The sequence below is a fragment of the Choloepus didactylus genome, chromosome 1, assembly GCF_015220235.1.
Source record: "Choloepus didactylus isolate mChoDid1 chromosome 1, mChoDid1.pri, whole genome shotgun sequence".
Taxonomy (NCBI): Eukaryota; Metazoa; Chordata; class Mammalia; order Pilosa; family Megalonychidae; genus Choloepus; species Choloepus didactylus.
Window position 1 is genome coordinate 198,865,240 of NC_051307.1, and position 26,736 is coordinate 198,891,975.

General features: G+C 42.8%; 1 protein-coding gene and 1 long non-coding RNA gene across 2 annotated transcripts; one reads left to right on the forward strand and one right to left on the reverse strand.

The window, feature by feature from the left end:
- Window positions 1–13,732: 13,732 nt before the first annotated feature.
- Window positions 13,733–16,104, reverse strand: LOC119528585. The gene is made up of 3 exons (XR_005215752.1): window positions 15,855–16,104; window positions 15,145–15,269; window positions 13,733–13,758 (listed from the first exon to the last, which is right to left on the reverse strand). It is a non-coding gene; the product is annotated as an uncharacterized LOC119528585 (long non-coding RNA).
- FAM240A (family with sequence similarity 240 member A) lies at window positions 15,199–24,396 on the forward strand. Its single transcript, XM_037828916.1, has 2 exons — window positions 15,199–15,347; window positions 24,306–24,396. The coding sequence occupies exons 1-2, from the start codon at window positions 15,205–15,207 to the stop codon at window positions 24,394–24,396; spliced, it is 234 nt and encodes a 77-aa protein (XP_037684844.1). The 5' UTR covers window positions 15,199–15,204.
- Window positions 24,397–26,736: the final 2,340 nt, after the last annotated feature.

Genomic DNA, 26,736 nt, shown 5'->3' on the forward strand with positions numbered 1-26,736 from the left:
GTCCCCAGCCCGAAAGGATCTTCCCCATTGGCACTGCCAGAGACTCTGCCTCATTCTCATTTTTCTTCAGAGAATGACAGGGAAAACTCCAGTGAAAATGCACATGTAATCCAGGGCACTTGACTAACTAGAATCCACCTCAAAAGCCAAACAGGAACTGCCTACCAGGAGGTAATGGAACATGGATCAGATTCATAGTGTGGTTGCAAAAGTCCAGCCAAGAAAGATAAAATCCCAGACACTGCCAATTCCTCAACTCTTACCTTTTGCAATGCTTGATTATAAATGAGGCACTTGGAGATAAATGGTCAATGGGACAGACATTCAATTCATTTCAGATTTATGCATCACAAATTGGTCTGGTCTTCCAGGCCCACTCCAAGCCTCAGAGAAGCAAGGAGGCTTCGGTAAGATTAGCAGGGGATGATTCTTGGAGAAGCTCCAGATCTGGGTGCTGCATCACTCGGGGTCTGTGGTGAGCCAGGGTCTGGGCCACTTGGGAAGAGGGGTCTGTGGCTCAGCCATTCTGTCTTGCCCATGCCACCCAGCACTCACAGACCTACTCACCGACAGCCGCTCCACCTTCCCTGCTGTCTCCCTCTGCAGCAGAGGGCCTGTTTCAGGGAACTTCCCAAGCTTATCTCATGGCTTTTGTTATACTGGTTACACTTATCACTTATCCTTATCCTTGTTGATAGCTCATTAAATTAGGTAATGTAATTAAAAGTACTTTGTAAACTAAAAAGTATCTTACAAAATCAGTATTAAATTTTAGCCTTGTAGACGCTTGACTTCTCCATTGGGACAAGAGGAGGCTGGAAGTAAGGAATCAGGGTAAAGGAACTGCTGAGAGGGGACAGGGGGATCCAGTGGTGCTCAATTGCTGCCTCTTTGACCATCTCCCATGGTTCCCGGAGAAGTGCAGGTTTGTCCAAGGTTGAAACCACCCAGAGATATAGCAGGCTGCTGATCTGACTTCAGACTGTCTCTCAGATTTGGCCCAACCATCCAGAGCCCTCTTTGCTTGCCATGACTGTAATTTACAAATCAAACAAAGAGAAATCATGATCTTCAAGTAGTGGTGGAGTTAAGGGATAACAGGTGGAAATATTTGAAGTCAGGACCATCCTTGAAACTTGGGGTGGAATGGTTACTGTTCCTGAGCAATCTTGGTCACATGCACCTTCTAACCATCCTTGGTGATAACAATCCTTTCGGGTTGCACAGTCACAAGTTTTTTGCTTTCCATTCAATTGTTGGCCATGTCACAACAGAGGATGTCATATGGAGTGAATTGGATTCCAGACCCTGCTGCCTTAAACCTCAAGCCTTGCTGTCACGCTCACTTTCTATTGATCAAACCCCAAATCCATTCGTTTTGGTCATTTATTTGGTCATCTGTTTTTTTAATTTACTGCATTTGCTCATAGTTACTTGCTATTTAAGTATCGAAATTCTCACTTTGAATTCCCTTACCTCCTCCCAATTAAAATGATGAACAGACATGTTGACATGTTTTAGAGCCACGTGGCACAAATTAAACAATGTAAACCATGTTTTATATGGACATTTGCAACTTATATTTAATTCACCTAATAAATGGGCCAGTTTTGACTGGACATAAGCATACCAGCTTCAAGAGCACTCACATGCTTTGAGGTCAGACAGTCATAGATTGGAATCCCAGTTCTGCCTTGGGGCTCCCAGCCCTGGGAAGGCCTTTCCTGGTTCCAGCAGCCCATCCCACAGAAACAGCTGGAAGAAGGCTGGGAAGACCACATGATCCATATAAATACTCAGGTGTCACAAAACCAACATAAGTAAGAGCTGGTGTTCCAGTTTGCTAAAGCTGCCATTATGCAAAATACCAGGGATTGGCTTTATAAAGGGGATTTATTAGGTAACAAATTTACAGTTCTAAGGCCATAAAAGTGTCCAAACTAAGGCATCAACAAGAGGATACCTTCACTGAAGATAGGCGTGTGGAACACCTCTGTCAGCTGGAAGGCACTTGGCTTGCTTCTGCTGGTCCTTTGTTCCCAGATTCTGGTTTCAAAATGGCTTTCTCCAAAATGTCTCTGGGCCTCTGTCTCTCTTAGCTTCTCTCTCTCAGCGCCTGTGCATCCTTGCTTGTTCTCCTAGGGTGTTTCTCTCTAAGCATCTGGGGGTCCTCTCTTAGCTTCTCCTGGGCAAACTCTGGGATTCATCTCTTAGCTTAGCATCTCCAAATGTCTTTCTGTCTGCATCTCCAAGTGTCTAGGTCTGTCTCGGCCCCTGAGCTCTCTTAAGGACTCCAGTAAACTAATGAAGACCCACCTTGAATGGGCAGGGTCACACCTCCATGGAAATAATCTAATCAAAATGTCTCCCCCACAGTTGAGTGGGTCACATCTCCATGGAAACATTCAATCAAAAGGTCCCACCCTAATCAAAAGACTAATAAATCTGCCCCCACAAGGTTAAAGCATTAAAGAACATGGCTTCTGTGGGAGACATAATGGATTCAGTCCAGCACAGGTGGGATCAGATAAAGAAATGGACGATCCAGATTGGCTCCCTGATTTTTGCTCTATTTACTTTTGAACTTGCCTACAAAAGGTCTAAGCACTGTTAAGGGACAGTACTTGCATCCTAAACGTGTATGAAAGCATCCCCCTCCGATGAGGGCCTCCCAGAACCCCGTCACAAAGGCATAACCAAAGCACAGAGATGGCCCTTTCCTGGGGGCTCTGCCCAGTCCACAGCCTGGGCTTTCATCATGTTTCCTGCCAACCCTCTTCTGACCGGTGACTCTGGTTTCATAACTTCTTCTGCTTCCACTTAGCCCCCAAACTCCATAAAGCGGCCCCACTTCCTGATGAATGGGGTGTCTTCCAAATATTTGAATTTGCTGGTTGGACCAGGTTACTACTTACCTGAAGCTGAATCAGATCTTGATGGTTAGGATTCCTGGTTTGCAGGCTGGTCTCACTGGCTGGGTTTTCCTTCCCCATTTGGTTGAGGATTTTTTTTAAAAAAAAGGAAGCCAAAACTCTCAGGAATCAAAATAAATAATATTTTCATGCAGTATTTTAAAAATGAAAATTAATGCAAAAATCCACGATGAACAAAGTATCACAATTTTAAATAAAGTCAGAATCCTACTCTGCACTTGCACAGCTCACCTCCCTTGCCTCGCTGTGCACTTTGTTGATGATTTTCAAACCTGGGTTGTTCTCTTCCACAGGATTGTTCATGCTATTTATTTCAGTCCCTAGCCCCACCCCACCCACATCCCCCACTATATCTAATAACTCAGCTCTCAGAGCCAAGAGTGTATGCTGCACTGAATGCAAACATCTTGGGATCCACTTGGGCCTTGGCACCCCCGATAGCTTCCTTCACCATTTTGGGACAACCCCATAGTCAAAAAATTAAAGCAACATAAATCTCCCATTTCCAAGAAAGGAGAAGGAAGAAGCATTCTGTTCGTGTGACGACAGTGACAGTGATAATAGAAGCATCAACTTTTCCATCTACCAGGGTCTCCTCTGAGCCAGGAGCTCTGTGAGGGGCAAAGCAGCTTTATCTTCCAAACACTCTACCCGGTGGGTATTTCACCAGGCTTCTCCTTGGGCTGCAGACCCTGCTTCTCTCCTCTCCTCCAGGGAACTGCTTCTGCCACACAGTTCTTGTGGCTGCCCCGCTTGGCCAGGCAGAGTCCAAGGAGGGAGTCACTGAGACCCTCGACTCAGAAAACACCCCGTGTTCACCTTGTTGGCTGTCCCAGGAGGCAATGCAACTAGAAACCAACCAAGCAGACCAGGCTCTGCCGCGTTCCCATAGCTCACTTCAGCCTCTGGAAGGGCCTGGAAGCAACGACAGCCCCACGGCAATGAGCACACCCAGCACCCAGATGTTTCTCTAACAAAAGGAACCAAGGACTTGGAGGAAACGGCTGATGGCAGGACTAGGGCAGGGGAAGGACAAGCTGTGCCTGGAACATCTTGTGCCAAAAAGGGAGGAAGCTCTAGAATAATGATGGGGACATGTTGAAAGACACAGCAGCAAGCTTGAAGAGGTCCCTGTTGGCCAAATCTGGGAGAATTTGATCATAAAAATTTAAAATAATAGTAATGGATTATAATCCATTGAATAAAATAAGAATCCATGTGTCCATATGATAACAAATAGAAAGGTATTTACATAAATAGACTTACTGATAGATGAGGAGAGAAAACCCTTCTCTACTATGGAATGCCAAATAATACATGTGGAAGGAAACAGAGAATTAGAAAATCACACTTGCAACCATCATAATAAAAATTGTTCCAGGTAAGAATCGTCAGTGGACACTACAACAACTAGAATCTGAAAAGTTGATGAGCAACAGGATATTTACATGGTGTCCCCACAAAATACTCATTACTTACAAATGGAAAAACATAACTCTACAGTGGTGAAAACTGGCGAATACTATTGTTCCAGTTTGCTAATGCTGCCTTTTTGCAAAATACCAGAAATGGATTGGCTTTTATAAGTGTTATAATAAAAGTGTCCAAGGTAAGTCACCAACAATCGGGTACCTTCACTGGAGGATGGTAAATGGCGTTCGGAAAACCTCTGTTAGTTGGGAAGGCACGTGGCTGGCATCTGCTCCGGAGTTCTAGTTTCAAAATGGCTTTCTCCCAGGATGTTCCTCTCTAGGCTGCAGCTTCTCAGGGCAAACTCTGGGCTAGTACCAAAGCATCAGCAAAATTCTGCTTTCAACGACCATCTTCAAAAAGTCTCTGCAAGTTGCAGCTCCTCCAAAATGTCGCTCTCAGTTGCTCTGAGTCTTTCTGTCTGTGAATTCCTTTATAGGACTCCACTGATCCAATTAACACCCACCCTGAATGGGTGGGGTAAGACCTCCATGGAAATTATCCAATCAAACATTTCACTCACAGTTGATTGCATCACATCTCCATGGAAACACTCAATCAAAGAATTCCAATCAAATCAACACTAATACATTTGCCCCCACAACATTGCATCAAAGAATGTGGCGTTTGGGGTACATAATACATCTAAACTGGCACGACCGTCTTAAATATTAAGTGCTCAAAGTTGACATCACCAATATTGGGACAAACGGACATCCTGTGCCTCCTGAGATGGGGCCCTGAGCAAGAAACAACATCACAGTAGTAATGTTTGGGCCAAAAATCGACAAACTGATTTTAATTGTGAATATCAAACAAAACCAAATTAAGAGACATTCCACAAATTATGGGGCCTTCAAAAATGTCAGTGTCGTGAAAGCCTAAAGAACAAAACAAAACAAAAAGGGCTGAGGGAGTGTTCCAGATTGAAGGAGACCAGGGAGACATGTAAATAACTGTGATGTGTGATCTGGGATTGGACCATGGACCAGAAAAAAGATTTGCTGTAAGATGCATTAGCAAAATTTGCAAAACAATTGTATTTTAGATAAAAATTGTTAAATTTCCTGAATATAGTAACTGTATGGTGGTGATACACATGAATATCCTTGTTCTTAGAAAATGCACACTGAAGTATTTAGGAGTGCAATATCTGTAACTTACTTTCAAACCATTCAGAAAAGAGAAAGAATGATTGCCAGAGGAATTGTTCAAAATTAGCATTTGGTTAATCTTGGTGATGAGTCTACGGGAATTCTTGGTACTACTGTGCCTTTTCTGTTAAGTGTGAATTATCTTGAAATAAGAAAAATTTAAACAAAGCAAAACATGATAAATAAAAAAAAGCAGATATTAACTTTAAAATATTCAGGTTTGGAATGTAACATTGTACAGGGACTCTGGAAATAATGTAGCAGTTTCTTTAAAAACTAAGCATGTGTTTACCGTACAGCCCAGCAATCACATTCTTGGGAATTCATCCCAGAGAAAAGAAATTCATGTTCATACAAAAACCTGAACATAGCAGTTTTATTTGTATGTGAGATGTATGTTCACAGCAGCTTTATTTGTAATAGCCAAAAGCTGGAAAAAAATAAAACATTCTTCAATAGGTGAATGGTTAAAAAACTGTGGGACACTCACAACCAGGGATGACTACCCAGCCATAATAACAGGGAACAGACAGTTGATACACACAACAATTTGGATGGATTGCAAGGAAATTTTACTGAACAAAAAACTCCAATCTCAAATCAGTTGTGAGCCCAGGGAGAGTTGCAACACTGAGAAATTTAATTTGATAAGCTTTTTCTTGGAGGATTTGTGAATGGCTTCAATAAAGTTTGAGGAATCTCATGTAACCAAAAGGCTTTCCCAGAATGTAGGGTGTCAGTGAAAATGAAAATAAAGAAGAAAAAAAAACCTTCAATATAATCTTTCATCTATCAAATATTCAGTTTCGCTGTGGATTTTTTTTTAAAGGAGAAAAGGGTGTTTAGAAAGCTTGCAGTAGACAATATTTTACTACTGTCTATCTTCCTCTGCTTGCATGTAACATTTATCAACATTTTTCAGTGTTTTTCTACACTAAAACAAAACGGGCATTTTTACCTTAAAATGCACTGATATCAGTGTTCGCTTTGGTATCATTTTAATGACTTCTTTTCTTTATAACATGTGTCCTTTGAGTAGTTGGTGCTTTGAGGAGAGTCTTCAGAATCTCCCTAAAGAAAAACCTCAACTGCATGATCTGGTTTCTGCGGCTCCATTGGGCATTCACATTCAGAGAAGGAGGCCGCTGGGTCCCTGGATTGTGACCCTGTAATTCTGTGAATGTGGCTTATTAAAACACCTCCACAGACAGGCGTCTGACATTCCCTCAGATGCTCCACCTTGCTGCCCGCCGTCAGCTTTTGCCCTGGAGGTCTGAGCATCAACTCTGGACTTGCGTAATCTAACTGGTGAGTTTGCTCATTGGTGGCATAGCAGGGTTTTATGACAGCCTGAGCTGTGTCAGTCCCCAGACAAGAGACCCTTCCGGATGTATAGCCCAAGAACAGAGGCTGCTGCTCAGAATGACCTAAGGGCCGTTCAGTTGTCAACTGAGAAGCCCTTCTGGATTTGATGCCTTTTACTGGAAAACAATCACTGGTGGCCAGTTCCTACCTCCACTGGGGGCAGAGCGGGGCAGATTGTGAAATGTCATCATTAAACCCTATCGTGGATTAGTGGCTCCAGAGCACAACACGCTTCTCTAATAAGTCATCCTGTAAGGTGACCCCCAAGTGTGACTTGTCACACCGTCCTGGGCTCCTTTACCTTCCCGAGGGGTGGAGGGCAGCTTTGCACAGATAATCCAGAGCATGCTCTGAACAACACCTCCTGGTTCCAGCCAAGTCATGGGCCCTGCAGGGCCTGCCAGAGCAGCTCGCTGGCCTTGGGGTGGGCGGTGGGAGCAGGGGAGGGAGCCCTGGAATGAGATCCCCATGATTCTGCTACTAACCTGGCACCCTGAAAGGCTGGGGCGTCTCTGTGCCTCCTCCTCTCTGCATATAAAAGGTCCAGGCCGTGGCCTTGGTAAACCCCGGACGGAGCTGAGGAAACGAGAGCTGCCAGAGGCACCGTCTTCTACACCACATCAAGACAGCAGCAGGCTCATCACAAAGGTAAAGGATGCTGACCTCGGGCGTGCCTGGGTCAGAGGGTAGTGAAATGGTGTAATCTGTGTCAATCTGTCTCTTTTCAGCCACGGGGATTCATCCCTCCATCTGAACTCCCTATCTTGCATCTGCTTGGGAGTGACTTAGAAATCTTAGTGGACCTTTCTCATGTCTAATTTATACACTTCAATGATACATTAAAAAGAAGTTAAACTATGTGAGAAAGAAAGAAATCAGTGCCAGTTTCCGCTTAACAAGGCTGTGATAAGGGGAAATGCAGTAAAGAAACCCCGTTCTTAAAGACTGAGGGATGCCACAGCCGAGTGGAACAGACACCCCAAGGAATCTTCAAATAGAGATGCTCGATCGCAGCAGGTTTCTCGGATCACTGACACATTAACTTAGTTTGGGTCTCTGTAATTCTGAAGCAGAGCTTTTTAAAATTTAACATGCATAGAAGTTACCCTGGATTTGATTAAAAGGCAGATTTTGATTCAGATTTTGGTCTAGGGTAGATTCTGCATCTGGAATAAGCTTAGAGGTGATGCCAATGCCACTGGTTCCAGGGCCAATTGAGTAGCAGGTTCAGTGGTGGCTCAGGGATGGTAAAAAAATCTTTGAGGCTTCAGTGATTTGAATCTTATGGAAGCAGCAAAAATTCAAAATATGTTTTGCTAAAAACATTTTCTTCTGCTATTTTAAATTTCTTTTTAAAATCAACATGCAGGAAAAAGATTATTTTGTATCTATTCAGTTGTAGAATTTTAGCACACATATGGGCTCATGTAATGACCACCACAATCAGAAAACAAAACATTTTCCATCGCCCCCCAAAATTCCCTCACGCTGTGCTTTGGTAGGCATCCCCTCCCCCCACTCCTAACCCCAGTATTCACTGTAGTTTTGTCCTTTCAGGAATGTCATATAAATGGAATTATATTGAGTATCTATAGCCTTTTGAGATTAGCTTCTTCTACTCAGCATGATGACTTTGAGATTCATGCAGGTTGTTGCACGTATCAGTAGTTTGTTTTATTGCTGGATAGTATTCCATTGTATGCATGTTCCACAGTTTGCTTATTCATTCATTTATTGAAGGATCGTTAGATTGTTTCCAGTTTCAGGCAATTGTGAATAGAGCTGTGTACAGATGTACAGGTGTTTGTGTGAACACAAGTTTGCATTTCTCTAAGCTAAATACCCCTAGGAGTGGGATTGTTGGGTCATATGGTAGGTATATGTCTAATTTTGTAAGGAACTGCCAAGCAGTTTTCCAGAGTACCTATACCATTTTGCATTCCCACCAGCAATGTATGCAGCCTCCAATTGCTCCACATCCATCATCTCTAGCACCTGGTATTGTCAGTATTTTTTATTTGCCACTATTATAGGGGCATGGTGGTATCTCCCCAAGGGCTTAGTTGTATTTCCAAAACGGCTAATGATGGTTCTTTGGCCAGATGCCATTACCTTGCTCCGCCAAGCACTTCCCATAGCTGCATTCACATCAAGTGAGGGTCAAGTGTCAGGAGGGCTGAGAGAAGGAAACACACAGCAGGGGTCCCACTACCCTGGTAGGACCACAACAACTCTGAATGGAGAGAGGGAGCAAGTTTTCCTGCCCTCAGAGTTTTGTCTCTGCAGGCCCTGCTGCCGGTCCTTGGAATTTCTCCTCAGAGACTTGAGAGAAGGAGAAAAGGAAATCAAGCAATTCCCCCTCTCCCTCTAAGCGTTAGGGGTCCCTTTTCCTGCTCCTCAGTCAGAACCAGAGGCCTCCAAAGCCCTCTCTGACCATGTGCCCAGTTCTGGGTCTCAGGTTGCCTTGAGTCTAAACTGACAATGCCGGCATGAAAATGGAGAACTCACCGCCAGCTCAGTGGTCCTTCGAATTCTGGTCTCCCTCAACCACCTGCTGCTATCTGCTTTTCCAAGTCCTCACATATCTGCTCCGTACAACCTGTCCAGGTTTTAGAGCTGCATTCTTTGGGAGAATGGAATGTGCTCAGTCCATCTTATCTGGAACTGGAACCCTTCTGTTCAGTTTCAGTAAAAACAGTTTTAAAAAGTACTTTTTGAAATGTGAAAAAAATCACAAAACAGTTGCTTTCATGAGGTGTCGGATATGCGTGAAGTACGTTGGTTGCATGCATAGTCAGCTGGCATACAAGTCGCTCTGGCCAAGAGTCATGAGAATGACCAGTGTAAGCCAAAACTAAAAAACTCTCACATTCCTCAACCTGGGTTTAATACTATGACTAACCCGAGGCTTGGGGAATTCAACTGTTAGCACAGCACTAGGGCTCCTGAGGGACGGGTGTTCCTTTGTTTTAGCTGGTTCATGGGACATTGGCCGGCCTTCGTGCCACATAAGTGCCTCACATGGCAGAAGTTCAACAAATGCATAGCTGAATTAAGGCAACGATGCTACACGCTGTAGTTCTCTCTAAGCAGGAGTTAATTGTGTGAACCAAAGTTCATAATTGTCAATGAAATTATGGCTTTGCCAAATTGGTGATGATTGCCTGAAAGTAGCAGTACCACTCTTTCTCTAGAGGTGCCATCTGGCAGACAGAGTTCTTGGCAGAGGACATGCAGAAGAATCAAGCTCTATTTCTCAAGGATAGGCCCTATGTTCCCAAAGGGCTTTCCACCTATTGATATTCTTCTCCTCACACCTCTGCAAGGTGGAGCAGTTATCCTCTTTTAGAAGCCACGTGTACCTGACAAGGAATGGACTTAACCCCTGACTGATATGATGCTGACAGAGTCTCCCAGTAGATTAGAGCCAGAAGGAACCCAGATGACTCTAGTCCAAAAAGAGAAGAAACTTCCTCCCATCCTTTATTTATTACTTACTTACTTACTTATTTATTTATTTTTTATTTATAGCAAAAAAATGTTAGGAGTTACAGTTCCATAGTTTCAGTTCTTTCCTTATTTTGAAATACAGGATATATACAGAAATGTGATAATTTTCAAAGCACAATTCAACAAATAACTATAGGGCAAATTTCAAAAAATGTTATAGATTATAGTTCCACCTTTTCAGTTATTTCCTTCTAGCTATTCTAATACCCTAGCATCTAATATATATATATATATTATATAAAGTTTATGTTATATATTATATATATAAAGTTTCAGTATCTGTAATCCTTTGTTAAATCCTACCTCGTCTGTTGCTACCCCTTCCTCTCATTTAATCACTTTCTCCATCTTCAGGAGCATCTAGGCAGTGAGCACCCTAACTTGTTCATGTGAAAGGGGGTGTCAACATTATGGGGAAGGGGGCTGCATTTGATTGTTGTTCTTAAAGAGGCTGTTGCCTATGGGTTCCCAGCATTTTTTGAGGTATAATTTATGTGTAATAAAATTCATCCATTTTAAGAGTACAGTTTGATAAGTTTTGGCAATTGGATACAGTTGTACAACCTCCACCTTAAACAAGACATTGAACATTTCCATAATCCTAAAAAGTCCCTCGTGCCCCGTTGCCACCAGCCCCCTGCCCCATCTCTGCTTTCTGTCACTCTGATTCTGCAGGGCTCTCACTCCTGCGCTCCAGTCTCTCCCACCTACCCCTCCTGCCTGGCCCCCTCCCCAGGAGGCCCTTGTACCAGGTCGAGTGACTCTCCTCGAGCTGCCCCCACCCAGTTCCTCTCACCCTGAAGTGCTGGTGCCTGTGGCAAGGCTGTGTCCGCCCCACTCCCCAGTACACCTGAAATGACCCAAGAGCAGAACCCTGAGTTCCATGCCCTTGGGCTGGGAGTGGGGCAGAGTAGGGGGATTGGATACCTTTTATTCCCTCTTTCCTGCCTTGTTTTCATATTTCCCTAAAAGCGCATTTTTAATATTGTCATCAATTTTGTTTCCTTGAGGCTACAAAATTGGTACTAGAAGCTGCTCCGGTTTTGCTCACATTGGGGACAAAGACTAAAACAAGAAGACAGGGTAGTTTGTGTAAAAGCAAAAATGCATGTCTCCTTAGAGAGGTTCTTACTTGTTTTCACCATTGTGTCACCAGCACTTTCCAGCACAACAGCCAGTTAGGTTGTAAAACATCATGGTGGAGATGGATGCCAATCTTTAGCCCAGTGGGAACACTAGTATTCCTTGGAAACACAAGCATCTTCCTTCTACACATGCCAGACACCTCCCAATGAATGGGCGCGGTGAGGTTCGGCTCTGATGTACCACCAGAGGCAAAAGGACATAAGGACGAAACCCACCAGAAGCTCTCACCAAATGCTCCTCTGGGCGGGGTCCCATAGGATCATTGTGCAACTTAAGAACAGATTTATGTCCTGTCATCTAAGCATCCCAAATGGTGGTCAACAGACTAGGGACAGAGACAAATGACTCTCAGCCAGATACCCAAGCAGCCAAACATTTACTATTACAAATAAAGAAAATCAACACTTACTTTGTAGCTGTCAATGACATTCTGTTAGATTTGGCTGTGGCCTAGCTCATGCCAGGCAACAGTCTGAGACAATTAGATGTATGCATTAGGTATTCTCATGGACACAACCTGATTTCAGCATAAGCAATCCCATTTCACAGATGACAAAACTGAGGTGCAGAGCACATAAAGAACATACTTGTCCAGAGTCCCAAAGCCCTGAGGTGACGACACAGAGCACACTCCCCCATGTGATGCTCCCCCTCCTGGCTTGTTACACTCTGATTCTGGACCCAGAGTGAGCAGGAAGCAGAGGGCATTAGGCAGATAGGGCAGGTACATCTGCACAGGTGAGATTTCATGAAGAACATTAGAGTCCTGGCACTACTGGGATGACAGGAAGATCAGCAAACCAGGGTGACCCTTTGCAGTCCCGGCAAGGTAGCTTGGGGACATCCAAAGGGACCCTGAGTCTCTCTAGTATAGAGAGAGACCATGAGTGCACGAAGACCCCGAGGAGGGTTTGGAAGCAGGGACAGACATCTCCAGACAATTCTGGGGAGTCAAGGCCAGGGGACTGGGCTGGCAACACATCCTCAACAGGGGCATATGATGCTGTTAAATTTGTCGCTGTAAACTGATGGCTGACTCTGGCCCCAATTCGTCTCTCCTTTGGCCAGCATTGTCTTAGAGAAAGTATTTCAATGCCCTCAGGTGGGACATGGACGGACTCTCTGGGTGTCTACATCCCTTGACTCTCAGATGCTGAACACAGCTGCTTCATTCCCAGATGAAGCTCACCTGGCCCCAGGAGTGTTTAGTCTGTAATGCTGCCTTAGCTTCCTCTGTGCTCAGCGACTGCACTGGCCTGGAGCCTCAGAAGCTCAGCAGCAAAGGGGACTGAGGCAGATGCAGAGCCAGAGGTTTCCACAGCTTGCCACCTGCATTCTCCTGGGCCCACCCTGATGTGATTTTCTCCTCAGTAGTGGAGGCCTCAGTTGTTCTCAGCTGTTCTCTGAACCTGACTCCCAAGTCTGTGGCCTTGGCACCATACAGACCTGAACACATGCAGTACATCTAGAGGACCAGTTGGGAAGGGCCCAGAAAATGTGGACACTCTATATTCAGGCTCAGGCTTCTAGTTTCTTCTTAAATAAACACTTCAAGAGTAAAATGAACTCTCTAAATTTGGTGCATTAAAGAAGTCTAATAAGCATTTACTTCCTTAAAATGTCTCTTCTATGAATGCCAGAAACTTCCTATGAAGTTGAAATTATCAGGATCATTTTGTAATGATGCACTCCAGCAAATGGCCATGCAAATGGAAGTTCCTGCCTTTGACCTTCCTGAGAGGCATGCTGCTTGCTAACATACTCCTGCCAAGTCCACAGGGGGTCCCAGCAACCTGCTTCTGCTGGAGGTTGTACCCAGGAAAATGCTGAATACAAGCACGTTGGGAGCTTGCAGGGAACACACATGGAACTGTAACTGCTAGAGCCCACCCCGCATCCCACTGGAGCTCTGCAGGTGAAAATGCATAAGTCTGACACTGTTTTGTTAACACCTCTTCCATTTTTATTGACTGCAAGGACATACAGAATAAGGATGCTGGGGCTTCCCTTGGTTTTAAAGGCACATGTTACCGCCAGACATGCCCCCCAGGGAAGCTGAAGGAAGGAATTGCATGTGCATGGTTGTTGATCCATGTCATGGCCGGAGAGTGACGCAGCGGCTGCTCTGGGTGGGGTGGCCTTCTACTTAGCGAGGTCCTGGGTCAGCAGCATGGGCATCCCTGGGCGTTTATTAGAAATGCAGAGTCATGGTGCCACCTAAACCTACTGATTCAGAATCAGCACCTTAATGAGATCCCCAGGAGACTCCTGTGCTTTTAGAGTTTGAGAAGCCTTGGGCCAGAGGAGGGCCTAGCTCTCTTAACACTAAAGCAAGATGAGAGTCTGAAGGTGACTTGAGGGGGCCCTGACAGTGTCCCTGCCAAAGGGCCCACTGTCATTTCCAGCCAGCTGTTTAGGATAAAAACTTTGGGGAGAGGAGGGTCAATTAATTCAATTTGACAAATATTTATTGAGCACTGACTACATGCTTTAAGGTATTTAAATAAAACATAGGGTAGTCACCTTCCCCAAGGAACTCTGCTCTGAGAGGACAGAGCCCCCACCCCCAACCCCCCCACACACCCCCACCCCCCTGCCTGTGAAGTCATGAACAACTGGAACAACTCAGTGCTTATCAGTCACTCCATCCCTGTTATTTTACCAGGAAAGTGTGAGATCACTGAGCACCTCCAGGGGGTAAGAAAGTCAAACTTCCCCCTCCCTGGGAGGCAGGGTGGGGGTGTGGGGGAGTGGGGGGAATGGGGGGCAGTAGACAGAGCCCCCCACAGCCACCCCACTTATCAGCTGTATGATATTGATTATTGATTAAGTCAATTACTATCTAGCTTTATCTGCAACATGGAAAAATAGGGCCTACTGGCAAGATGGCTGCCACCCTGACATCCCTGCCCCCAGCCCTCATCACCTTGGCCTCGCAGGGGCCAGCTGGCTGGGTGTGACTTTAGCATTAGAGGATGTGATCTGGGACTGCAGCTCTCTCTCAACCGTGGCTGCACATGAGACTCAGTAGGGAGCTTTAAACAACCCAGACCACATCCCAGACATCAGTACTGGGTAAAGCTCCCTGAGTGATTCCAATGCACAGCCAAGGTCTTTCCAGAAAGAAGAAGAAGGGGAGCGGGATTTTTTTTTTTCATCTCTACAGAAGAGAAAGCTGAGGCAAGTTATTATGGGTACTTGCCAATTATAGTTATACACTCTATACATTTTAGGGTTCAGGAAATATAAAAGTTACATTTATTCAGAACTTTGTAGATCGCAAAACACTTTCACATTCATGATCAAATTTAATTTAAGGACAAGGAAATTGAGGCCCAGAGAATTTACTTGACCAGCAGAACACACATCAAGTTAGTGGGAAAATGGGTCTAGAGTAAACATCTGGCTCCATGGGGGGAGCTTCTGTGTCCACATTTCACGGACTCATGACAAGTGGAGGGGGGTGGGGTGTTGTCATCCCCGTAGGCAGACCAGGAAACAGAATTGCAGAGGCCGGTGACCAGCCCGGGGTCTCCCTCTGAGGTCTACATCAAACAGACTCGTACCTTCCAAAGTCCGAGGGACGATGTTCTAGGGTCTCTGGCTGTGATTTTCTTTTTCAGGGGATGAACAATCAATACGTCCGCCGTGAAGTCTTCTGCCGGGACACCTGTCTCGAGCTCAAACGCTTCTGGGAAAAGGAAATTGGCAAACAGACTTGCTACCGAGAATGGGAGGAACATCGCCTGGGGAGAAGTGCCCTGAGAAAGTACGTGGCTTGTTTCTCTATTTTTTAAAAGCGAAATTTATTTCTCCAGAAAAATGCCAGATGGGTGTCTCCGAGGACTAAATTATTTTAATATTTCCTGCATGCAGTCTTGCCACCATCTACAGTTATGGGCAGTAATTTTAAACATTCTTTTAAGTTAACAAATGTGTATTCTAATTGTTATCTTTATAAACTGGAGACTCTCTCTTGCCTCTCTGCCACCGTTGCTAGCACATGAGGGTTAAACACTAAATTTGGGGAGTAGGTCAACAGATGTTCCTGTGAAAAGTAACTGAGCAGAGGAAACAGCAGTTCTCATCGCCCGCTGGGTGAAGAGAAGAGTTCCCTGCGTGGTCCCTGAAGGGGGGCCGAGGGGGTCGCTCTCCTTCCCATGTGCACCCCTGATGTTTGGGCCAGTGAGTCTGCCAAGAAGACAGCAGTGACTCCTGTGGGCAAAGGCCAATGTCACTGTGGAAGACTGTGCCAGCTCACCGCCCACACACTCACCACCTCCCGACCTGTGAGGCCAGGCCCGTCTGGGTTCTCTGTCCCCTCAAAGAGAGCAGCTCAGTCGGCCATCTGTTCACTGAAGCCCTGCTGGTGGGTGGCGACGGGGTGGCGAGGCAGGTGTGAGCTGCCAGATGGCAGGGCCCGTGCTCTGTATTGTCTGCCCAGTGGTTGCTGGGCTAACAGGCGTTCGTTCACCTGTTACACTCGCTGTTGTCTTCCAAACCCCCGCCGAGTCCCAGGGGCTGCCAGCATCTTCCACGTTTAGAGACTTAACTCCACCACATTCTCAGCCGCTACCAAGCAAGAGTAGGCCGTTCTCCTTGCTGAAGCACCCTGTTAGGGTGCCCCGTCCGGGGATGCTCAGAGAGGGGGTGGGCAGCCATCTCTGCAGCCCCTGCCATCTCCCTCTCCCCAAACCAGACCACTGGGCAGGCTGCAGTGAGCCACCTACCCTGGGCCCCCAGGAGCACGTGAAAGCCCTCAGGTGAAGTGAAACCGGCCTGAGGAAGGTGCAGACTCCAAAGCCTCCAGAAAAGGTGCCAGCCTGGGGGTGAACAAAGCAGGTTCTGAAACAAACTGGGCAGTCTGTTAAAACATTAAAATGTACATGTGCATATAACAAAAGATTGCAAGAAAATAAACTTTCTGGTTGGTGAGATGGCAGAAGACTTTGAATATATTCCTTACCCTTCTCCCCCTCTTCCAGGAACCTAGGTAGTCTGAGCATGTTGTCCCTTCACAAAATGGAGAAGGTAGTTCCTAACTCATTAGGTTGTGATGAGGTTTAAATAAGAAAATGCACCAAAAGTGCCAGCATGGCAACTGGCCTAAAAACAGGGCTCAGGAATGATAGCTCCCCTCCCGCTACAGCATTCCCATTTGATACAGGGTTGAATATAGTGGCAGCAAGAGGCCAAAGGAAGACATCATTTGCAGGAGAGCAAACAAGAGGAAAAGAAAGTGGCAGGGGTGGGCAATGGTGAGTACGAGCGCACAGTGGTTAGGGGCACCTGGGTTCAAACCTCAGCCCTGCCCCTGTGGGCCTGCAGGTGAGTTACCTGCAGTGAGTTATTCTGTGCATCGATCTCCTCATCCTTATTTTTATCATAGGGAAGCAGACACTAAGAAAAATAAAGGGAAGGATGAGGACTTACCGTCCTTTTTTAGTGGGAAATAGAGTGTGTGCTTGATCTTTTTCTTTCATTAATAGATGAAGCATGCCAGCACCTGATGCAAACATTCCCTTTTTTTCTGGGGAAGGGCTTTGGGATTGGGCTGAGAGCTGGCACAGATGCTGCCGTCTCCCATCTGCTCACTGCAGGGACCAAGTGTTCCTTTCTGTTGCCTCGCAGCAGCCTTGGCCTTGGGCTCGTTCACTTTGGCCCTTGGAGTGAGGTTGCTTCGTGTGTGGATGTGCTGGCATGTTAGTGTTGCCAGCCCAAGCTGATTCCCACACTCTGAGGTTCGGTTCCCCTAGCTTTCTAGCATCAACCGCCCTTGACATCTGTAGGAGAAGGAGAGCTGCGCAAAGATGGAGGGTGGAGAAGAGCATTCCAGGGAGAAGAAATGGCATGTGCAAATGACCTGGGGCAGGGAAAGAGCTTGCCATATTGGGAGAACAGAGACACAGCCATTTTTATGTATTTCTTCTGTATTCCCCTAAGCTCCTACTACAGTCCTGAACATATGGTAGGTGCTCAAGAAATACATGACTGATTAGATTCAAGAGAACCAAGGAATTGTCTCTTGTATGGGTCATTTCTGCCTCCTTATTCTGAGCCAGGATCCTTTCTCCCCATTGTTGGCTTCCCTGCTGGGCTGGATAATCTCTTAACTCTCTAATTCCCATAAATTCTCCTCCTTCTGCTGACCCTTCCTCCCATGCCAATCCCTGGATCACTTTGCCCTCTGGCTTCTTGTGGAGTTCAGTCAACAGGAGATGGGAGGACGAGAGGATGTCAGACTGTTTCTTCCCTGTACCCTCCCTACCCAGAGCCTCTGTTTTCTGTCAGTGACGTCATCCTCTCCAGCCTACTGCTTGGCTTTAGGCACCAATAAATAGTGAAAAAGGATTGACAGAATTAAAATATCGACATTTGGCAACACTGAATGAAAATAAATTGGATCTAAACAATGACCATCAATGTCTGCTAACATCAAAAAGAGAGAGACTGCATCAAGGGACATTCTCAAGAAAGTGAAAAGACAACCTACAGAATGGGAGAAAATATTTGGAAACCATAATCTGATAAGGGTTTAACATCTAGAATATATAAAGAACTCCTTCAACTCAAAAACAAAAAGACAAAAAAAATTTTTAATGGGCAAAGGACTTGAACAGATATTTCTCCAAAGAAGATATACAAATGGCCAAAAAGCATATAACAGATGCTCAACCTCATTAGGGAAATGCAAATCAAAATCACCTCATACCCACTAGGATGGCTATTATTAAAAAAAAATTAAAAAGGAAAATAACAAGTGCCTTTGAGGATGCAGACAAATAGAAACCCTAGTACATTGTTGGTGGGAATGTAAAATGGTACACCTACTGTGGAAAACAATTTAGCAGTTCCTCAAAAAATTAAACTTAGAATTGCCATATGATCCAGCACTCCCACTTCTAGGTATATACTCAAAACAACTGAACACAGGGACTTGCACTGATATTTGAACACCAGTGTTCATAGCAGCATTATTTACAATAGCCAAAAAGTAGAAACAACTCAAATGTCCATCGACAGATGAATGGATAGACAAAATGTGGCATATACATACAATGGAAAATTTTTGAGCTGTAAAATAGGAATGAAGTTCTGAAAATGGGTGAACCTTGAAGACGTCATGTTGAGTGAAATAAGTCAGATACAAAGGGACAGATATTATATGATTTCACTTACATGAAATATCTAGAGTAAGGAAATTCACAGAGACAGAAAGTAGAGTAGAGGTTGCCAGGGGGTGGGGGAGGGAATCTGGGAATAGGGAATGGGGAGTTAAGGTGTAATGGTTGCTGGGCTTCTGATTGGGATGACGGGAAAGTTCTGGTAATGGATGATAGCAAGACGTTATGAATGTGATTAATCCCACTGAATTGTATGCTTGGGAGTGGTTGAGATGGGAAGGTTTATGTTGCATGTAAGTGTCCACTAAAGAGACAATGACAACTAAATGCAAGACAGGATCCTGGGTTGGATCTAATAAAACAGGAGAAAATGCCCAAAAGAATATTACTGGGACATAGGAAAAATTGGAATATCTTGAACTTGATAACTGTACTTTAGTCACGTAAGTTGAATATCCTTGTTCTTAGGAAATATACATAGAAGTTTTAAGTGTTCAAGCACATGATATATACAACCTACTCTCAAATCCTTAGAAAATAGATAGAGAAACAGATAGACAGATGGATGGATAGACAGAATGATATAGCAAATGTGGCAAAATGTTAAAAGTTGGTGGGTCTAGATTTCTGGGTGGCAGAGGTGGGGTATGTTGGAGTTCTCTGTTGGTTTTGAATTATTTTTGCAACTGTCCTGTATGTTTGAAATTATTTCAAAATAAAAAGTTAAAGAGAGAGAGAAAGAGAGACAACCAGAGATGATGGAAGTCCATCATATCATCCGTGAAGTAGTCTGTCAAAAGAAATTGAACTTGAATCTGATCAAGCCTCTAGATCTGCCAACCAATTAACAGGAAAGAGACACAAGAAAATGTTTAAGTAACCTCAGAATATAGTTAGCAAAATCCAGACTGTGCATGCTCTGAAGAATGAACAATCTGTTTCCAAAAAATTGCAAGGGTGAGGGGGCAGATGAGGTAGAACATATATTAAAAGAAGTTTAGAAGATACAGGAGCAAAGAGGAATGTGTGACTTTATTTGGATCTTAATTCAACCAACCCAACCATTAGAAATTAGAAGAAAATCAGGAAATTGTGAACTAACTGGATATTTGATGAAGTCAAGTATTTTTTGGTTAATTTTTTAAAATGTGATGGCATGGTAGTTCTTTTTAAAAGAGTTTTTATCTTTTAAGGATGAAATAGACAAAATAACAATATAATTAGCATTCTGAGTTGTTTATAGCATGCTCATTATAAATATACATATACATGTATATGTATCCCAGGCATATCATTTTATCTGTAAATAACTTGTCATTATATGTATAATATAATACAAACATAGTCAAAGAACCGTAAGGATTACCAGCAGTCAGCCCCAGAATGACACACAGTCTTCAGGGAGAAAGCATCACCTTGCTGACACCTCAATTTTGGACTTCTAGCCTCATAAACTTGAGCCAATAAACTCATGTTGTTAGGTCAAACCATTGTATGGCATTTATTTTAGCAGCTAGGAAACTAAAACAGGCATACATGTTTAGAATTGTATTGTCTTCATGGTGAGGCGAACCTTTTTATCATTAGGCGGTTACTCTCTCTATCCTTAATGATGCTTTCCATCTTAAATTCTATTTTACTACCTATTAATAACCACCATTCTTTTGACTAGTATTTGCTTATATATTTTTCCCATGTTTTTTTTTCAACTTATCTCTGTCTTTATAATTCAGCTGTGTCTTTTTTAAACAAGTATATAGATGGATTGAATTTTTTTCAATCTGACATATTTTGGTCATTCACTACTGAGTTTAGTCCTTTTACATTTAATTGACTTGTTTCAACTATCTTAATTTCTTATGGTGTTTCATTTTATTCCCCTTATGTCTATTATTTTGTATTATTTTCTTACTGTTGGAGTTGATATCTGAATCTTCTTAACAAGATTAAAAACTATTTCACTCGTTTCTGCTTTTATCTTTCTTATTGTCTTCTTTCCATTTTCTTTGAGTTTATTCCATTGCTCTTTTTTTCAAGCTTTCTGAGTTGGGTGTAAAGTTCATTGCTTTTCAGTATTTTTAATGTAATGATTTAAGGCTATAAATTCTCTAAATACGCTTTTAGATGTATCCCACATATTTAAAAACAATTTTTAATTTTTTGGTACAGCTCTTTAAATCTATTCAGTTTTTAAAACAGATTTTTGAGACATAATTGATATACAATAAAGTGCATATATTTAGAGCATACATTTGATAAGTTTTGACACACATGTACGCTCATAAGACCACCACCACAATCAAGATGATGGACATCCTTCCTCCGGAAGTTTCCCCATGACCCTCTGTCATCTCTTCCTCCTGCTTTTCCCTACCCACTCCCACTGATCTGCTTTCTGCCACTACAGATTAGTTTTCAATTTTTAGAATTTTATGTAAATGGAATCATATAGTGTGTTCATTCATCCATGTTGTTCCATGTATCAGTAAATCATTCATTTTCATTGCTGAGTAGCATTCCATTGTATACATATGCCACAATATGTTTATTCATTTACCCATTGATGGGCATTTGAGTTACTTCCTGTTTTGGACTATTACAAATAAAGCTGCTACAAACATTTGTATATAAGCCTTTATATGGACATATGCTTTCATTTATCTTGAGTAAAACACCTAGGAGGGGAATGGCTGGGCCATATGGTAGGTAGATGTTTAAATTTTTGAGAAACTGCCAAAATGTTTTCCAAAGTCGTTGGACCATTTTTACCTTCCCACCATCAGTGTATAGGGGTTCCAGTTGCTGCACATACTTGGTCAGTCTTTTAAATTTTATCCATTTTAATATGTGTGTAGTGGCATTTCATTGTAGTTTGATTTAAATTTCCCTTATGACTAGTGATGTTGAGCATGATTCCACATGCTTATTTGCTATTCGTATATCTTCCATTGCAAGGTGACTGTTCAAATAGTTTACTCCTCTTCCTGCTTTTTTAATCAGTTGATTGTTTTCTTTCTGTTGATTTTAGAGAGTTATTTACATGTTCTGGATACAAGTCCTTTATCTGATATGTGATTTGCAAATAGTTTCTCTCAGTCTGTGGCTTGTTTCATTCTCTTAACTGTATCTTTTGAAGAGAAGTTCTCAATTTTGAAGAAGTCCAATTAATAAACTTTTTTTTTTCTTTCAGGATTATGCTTTTGGTATTGTATCTAAAAAATCTTTGCATAACCAAAGGTCACAAAGATTATCTTCTATATTTTTTCTAGAAGTTTTACAGTTTTAAGCTTTACATTTAGGTCAATAATCCATTTTGGTCTAAATTTTTAATATGGTGTGAGGCATGGATTGAAGTTCATTTTTTTTTTTAATATAGATATCCAATTATTCTAGCACCATTTGTTGAAAAGACTATCTTTTCCCCACTGCATTGTCCTTGTACCTTTGATGAAAATCACTTTCTCATATATAGGGGTTCCAGCTGCTGCACTTGGGGCTCTCTATTCTGTTCCATTGATCTATCTGTCTATCTTGGTGCCCATATCACCCTGTCTTGATTACTTAGCTTTATCATAATTCTTGATCAGGTTGTGTAAGTCTTCCAACTTTTTTCTTTTTCAAAGTTGTTTTAGCTATTCTAGATCCTTTGCCCTTCCCTATGAATTTTAGAATCAGCTTCTCAATTTCTACTTTAAAAAAAATTTGCCTGCTATGCTTGACTGGAATGGAGTTGAATCTATAGATTGATTTGGAGATAACTGACATCCTAATAATATTCAGCATCTCTTAAACCTGTATTTATCTCCCTTCATTTAGTCTATTTCATGTTCTCTCAACAATGGTTTATAGTCTTCAGCATACAGGTCTTGCATGCCTTCTGTCAGATTTATCCCTATTTCACATTTTTATGATATTATAAAAGGTATTTTAATTTCAATTTCTGATAGTCTCTGGTATATTGAAATCAAATTCTTTGATCCATAGGTTACTTAGACTCATGTTATTTAATTTCCAAACTTGGGGAGATTTCCATGTATCTTTCTGCTATTGATTCTAACTTAATTCCAATGTGTTCAGAGAACATATTTACATGGCTTGACTCTTCAAATTTCTTGAGGCTTGTTTTATGACCCAGAATATTGCCTGTCTTGGTAAATGTCCCATGTGTGCTTGAAGAGAATATGTATTCTGCTGGTGTTGGGTGGAGTGTTCTATAAATGTCAAGTATGTCAAATTGGTTGAAAAGAGTTAAGTCTTTTATATCCTCATTGATTTCCTGTCTAGTTGTTTTATTGATTTTGAAAGATGAGTATTGAAATCTGACAATAATTATGGATTGTCTATTTCTCCTTGAAGTTCTTTCACATTTTGCTTCAAGTATTTTGATGTTCTGTTATTAGATGCATAATTGTTTCTGATTATCATATCTGGCCCCTTTATTTCACCATGACTTTCTCTCTGGTAATATTCTTTGCTATATGATCTACTTTGTTCAATACTAATATAACTTCCACTGTCTTTGATTAGAGTTAACATGGAATATCTTTTTAATATCTAATCTGTTTGTGTGTTTCGGGGTTTCTTTTATGCTGTATATATTTGAGTATTACTTTTTAAATCTAATTTGACAATTTTTGTGTTGGACTGTTTCGACCATTAACATTCATTGGTATGACTGGGTTTTAACTCTACTATCTTGATATTTGTCTTCAATTTGTCTCATCTGTACTTTGTTCCCTTTTTCCTCTTTTTCTGCCTCTTGGATTAATTGAGTTTTTTGTTGTTGTTGGTGGTAGTGGTGGTGTTTTTTTAATGTTTCCATTTTTTCTCCTCTGCGGGCTTTTAGCTATAGCTATTTGTGTTATTTTAGTACTTGCTTTAGGATTTCTAGTATACATCCTTATCACAGTCTATCTTCAAGTGACATTATATTATTTCCCATGTAGTATAAGAACATTTTAACTGTATCCTACCATCTCCACCTCCAACCTCTGTGCTACTGGACAAAGTACAACTTTTGTGCATGGTGCATTTTACTTCCTCTTATATTCTAAACCCCCAATACATCAACATTTTGCTTTCAACAGTTGATTATCTTTTAGAGAGATTTAAATAGCAAGGAAAAAAGTATTAATATAGACCCCCAAAGTTGCCTTTTCCGGTGCTCTTCATTCCATTGCATAGACCCAGATTTCCATCTGGTGTCATTTTCCTACTGCTTGAAGGACTTCCTTTAACATGTTCTATAGTGACAGTCTGCTGGTGGTGAACTCATCCAGTTTTTGTTTGCCTGAAAATGTCTTTATTTCATCTCTGTTTTTGAAAAATAGTTTTGCTGGGTAAGGAATTCCAGAGGTTTTTTCCCAGAACTTTAAAGATAATGTAAGTTCAGAGGATTAAGAGTAGAATAGTTTAAACAGAACTGAGTCAAACTATAAATATACTTAAATTTGCAAGTCCTCTGCATATCCTTTAAAACCTGAACACACACACACACACACACACACACACAACCTTCAGGGAAATAAAAGGAAGGAAGTTTCTCTGGAGCAACAGCCATGGAGATGGATGCTCCTTCGGTGTGTATTCTGTTCTACTTTCAGACTCAGAGAAGAATGGAAGCAGAAGGTGGAAACAAGGCTGGGGCTGCGGAACAACCCAGAGGAGACTGGAAAGCGTGCAAATGTTGGCTGAGTGCTTCCTGCTTCATTAACATAAGAGGACACAAAGCATTCAAGCCAAGCTGCTAGAAGTCAATGCAAACCCCTGAGTCTCTTTGCTTTACCAAAACAGAGCTCATGCTATTATTGTTTCCCCACCTACAGGATTTACCTGTAAATCCCTTCCCAATGCTAAGTGGGCGTTATCTAAGTCAGTGCTCTCCGTATGGATATACAGGTATAATCCAAAATCTCTCTAAAGATGAGGTAATCTAATATCAAAGCTCCAAGCAACATACTTTATTTCCATATAATTCTCTTCTAATTTTGGAATCTAAATATTTTAAATATTTTAAATTCTAAGTGCACTAAGGAAGATGATCTTGATGGAAATAATTTACACATTGCACAATTATTTTGCTTCGCATATGTTTCCTAAAAAATTATCATTTCTCTGGCTTTCTTTTCCTGAGAAGAAAATGCAACTACCTGTAGAAATAAAAATATCGTAAATAGTCATTAAAACAAGGTTTGAAAATCAATTGATCTAATATTCTTTTCTCTTCAGGTGAATTTAGTTAGCTTTTTCAAAAACATTCTTGGCTAGACCTATTCAATAAAAATCAGGATGGTTTTAATAAGCCTGATTGTCTTGCCATCACTGATGTAGGTTCTTTTCACTTCCCTACATTATTTTAAATCTCTGCATGTTTGCACTGATTAGCTCTCCATCAGATCAGCTCAAGTATATCCAGCCAGCCCAACCAAAGTCTGCTTACCAGATAGATTCTGGATTTTGAAATGTCACTGTCACTCCCCAGCCTTCTTTAAGGTCCAGAAGAACAGTGCTGCTTCTGAGAGTGGAATGTGACTGGGCCTGGGGCCTTAAATACATGGGGACAGTGTCTCCAGGAGACGCAGAGAGCAAGGTGGGGGCGATTTTGCACAGGGGCGGGTGAGGTTTTGCAGACCTCCCAAAGCCCTGTTACAGCATAAAGTGCTTCCATCCACAGCCCCTGGGAGCCCACGAGCCTTCCACTGGGGAGTGGGAGCCAACAGGAGACAAGGAGGGTTGGGGGAACATTTCCCCAGACTCCATAATTACACAATCCAGAAAATGGGGTCTCTCTAAGGTCTCTCACTCAACTGGGGATTCAATTCAACTAATAAACTATGATTCCAGCTGGGGAACTTTGAGTGTGTTTTGATGGAGGCATCTTTGTTGGGCATAGGAGGAAAACAGGAATTAAACAGAGGGCAAAGAGAAGACAGGCTTGCCCGGCTGAGAGGCTCGCAGAAGCAAAGAAAGACCTTCCAGCAGGAGCGAGGCAGAAAATGTAGGTGAAGAGTTGCTGTGGAGGAGGAAATCGCAGGGAAGTTCTGATTATCCACTCCATCTGTTTATTTACTCATTCCACATGCCAGGACTGGGCTAGGCAACCAGGATAGGTAAAGAAAAATCAGAGGTGCTGGCTCAAGAAGCTACCTAAGCTGTGGCCTAGGGAAGAAGGCATACAAGACAAGGCAATAAAGTGTGCGGGACGTGAGCACAGGGACCCAGCAGCAGCAACGTCCACACCCTAGGGAGCCCAGCCTGGCCGAGGGAAGGGCTTTGTAAGAACAAGCTAGTTAAGCTCAAGCAAGCATGATCCAAGTGAAGCTGAGAGATTCAGAGGCTCGCAGGTCCCCAGTGCCTTGAGGGAATACATTTGACAAAGCTAGAACAGAGCAAGAAGAGTGTGGCTTTGCTGACAAAGTTGAACTTCTCTTAAAAGACATGGGAAGCCACTGAACAATGTTAGATGGGGGAAGGCCACAGTGGCCACGGTTCTAGAGGGTCACCCAGCACCAAGGGGTGGGAGGACAGAGGTGGGATAGATGGAGCTTCTGTAGGCACCCGTGAGTGGCAAGGGAGCCCTACACTAAGGCCACTGGTGCCCCAGTGGCAAGGGCAAGGAAGGACAGGGGCAGAGAAGAGTGAGGGCCTTCTTGAAGAGGGAACACGCACACGGCTCCGAGGAAGTGATGGGGTGTGGAAGGGAGGGATGCATCAGCAGTAGAGTTTCTCCTAAGCTGCAAAAAAGGAGGGAATACAGAGGCAGTGGGTAACAGAGGCAGTGGGGTAACAGAGGCAGTGGGGACACATCTGGAACATGGTGAGTGAGAGGTGCCCTAGAGACGTGCAGATCAGGATTCCCTAGGAATATGAAAGAGAATGCAGAATCAGAGCTGGTGATACAAGGCAGGTAACCAAATGGAAGATTAGAAATTCCAACATTGGAAGATGGGAAGTTAAATAACATACTTCTAAATAATGTACAGTTCAAAGAGGAAGTCTCAAGAGATTAGAAAATATTTTAATCTGAATGAAAAT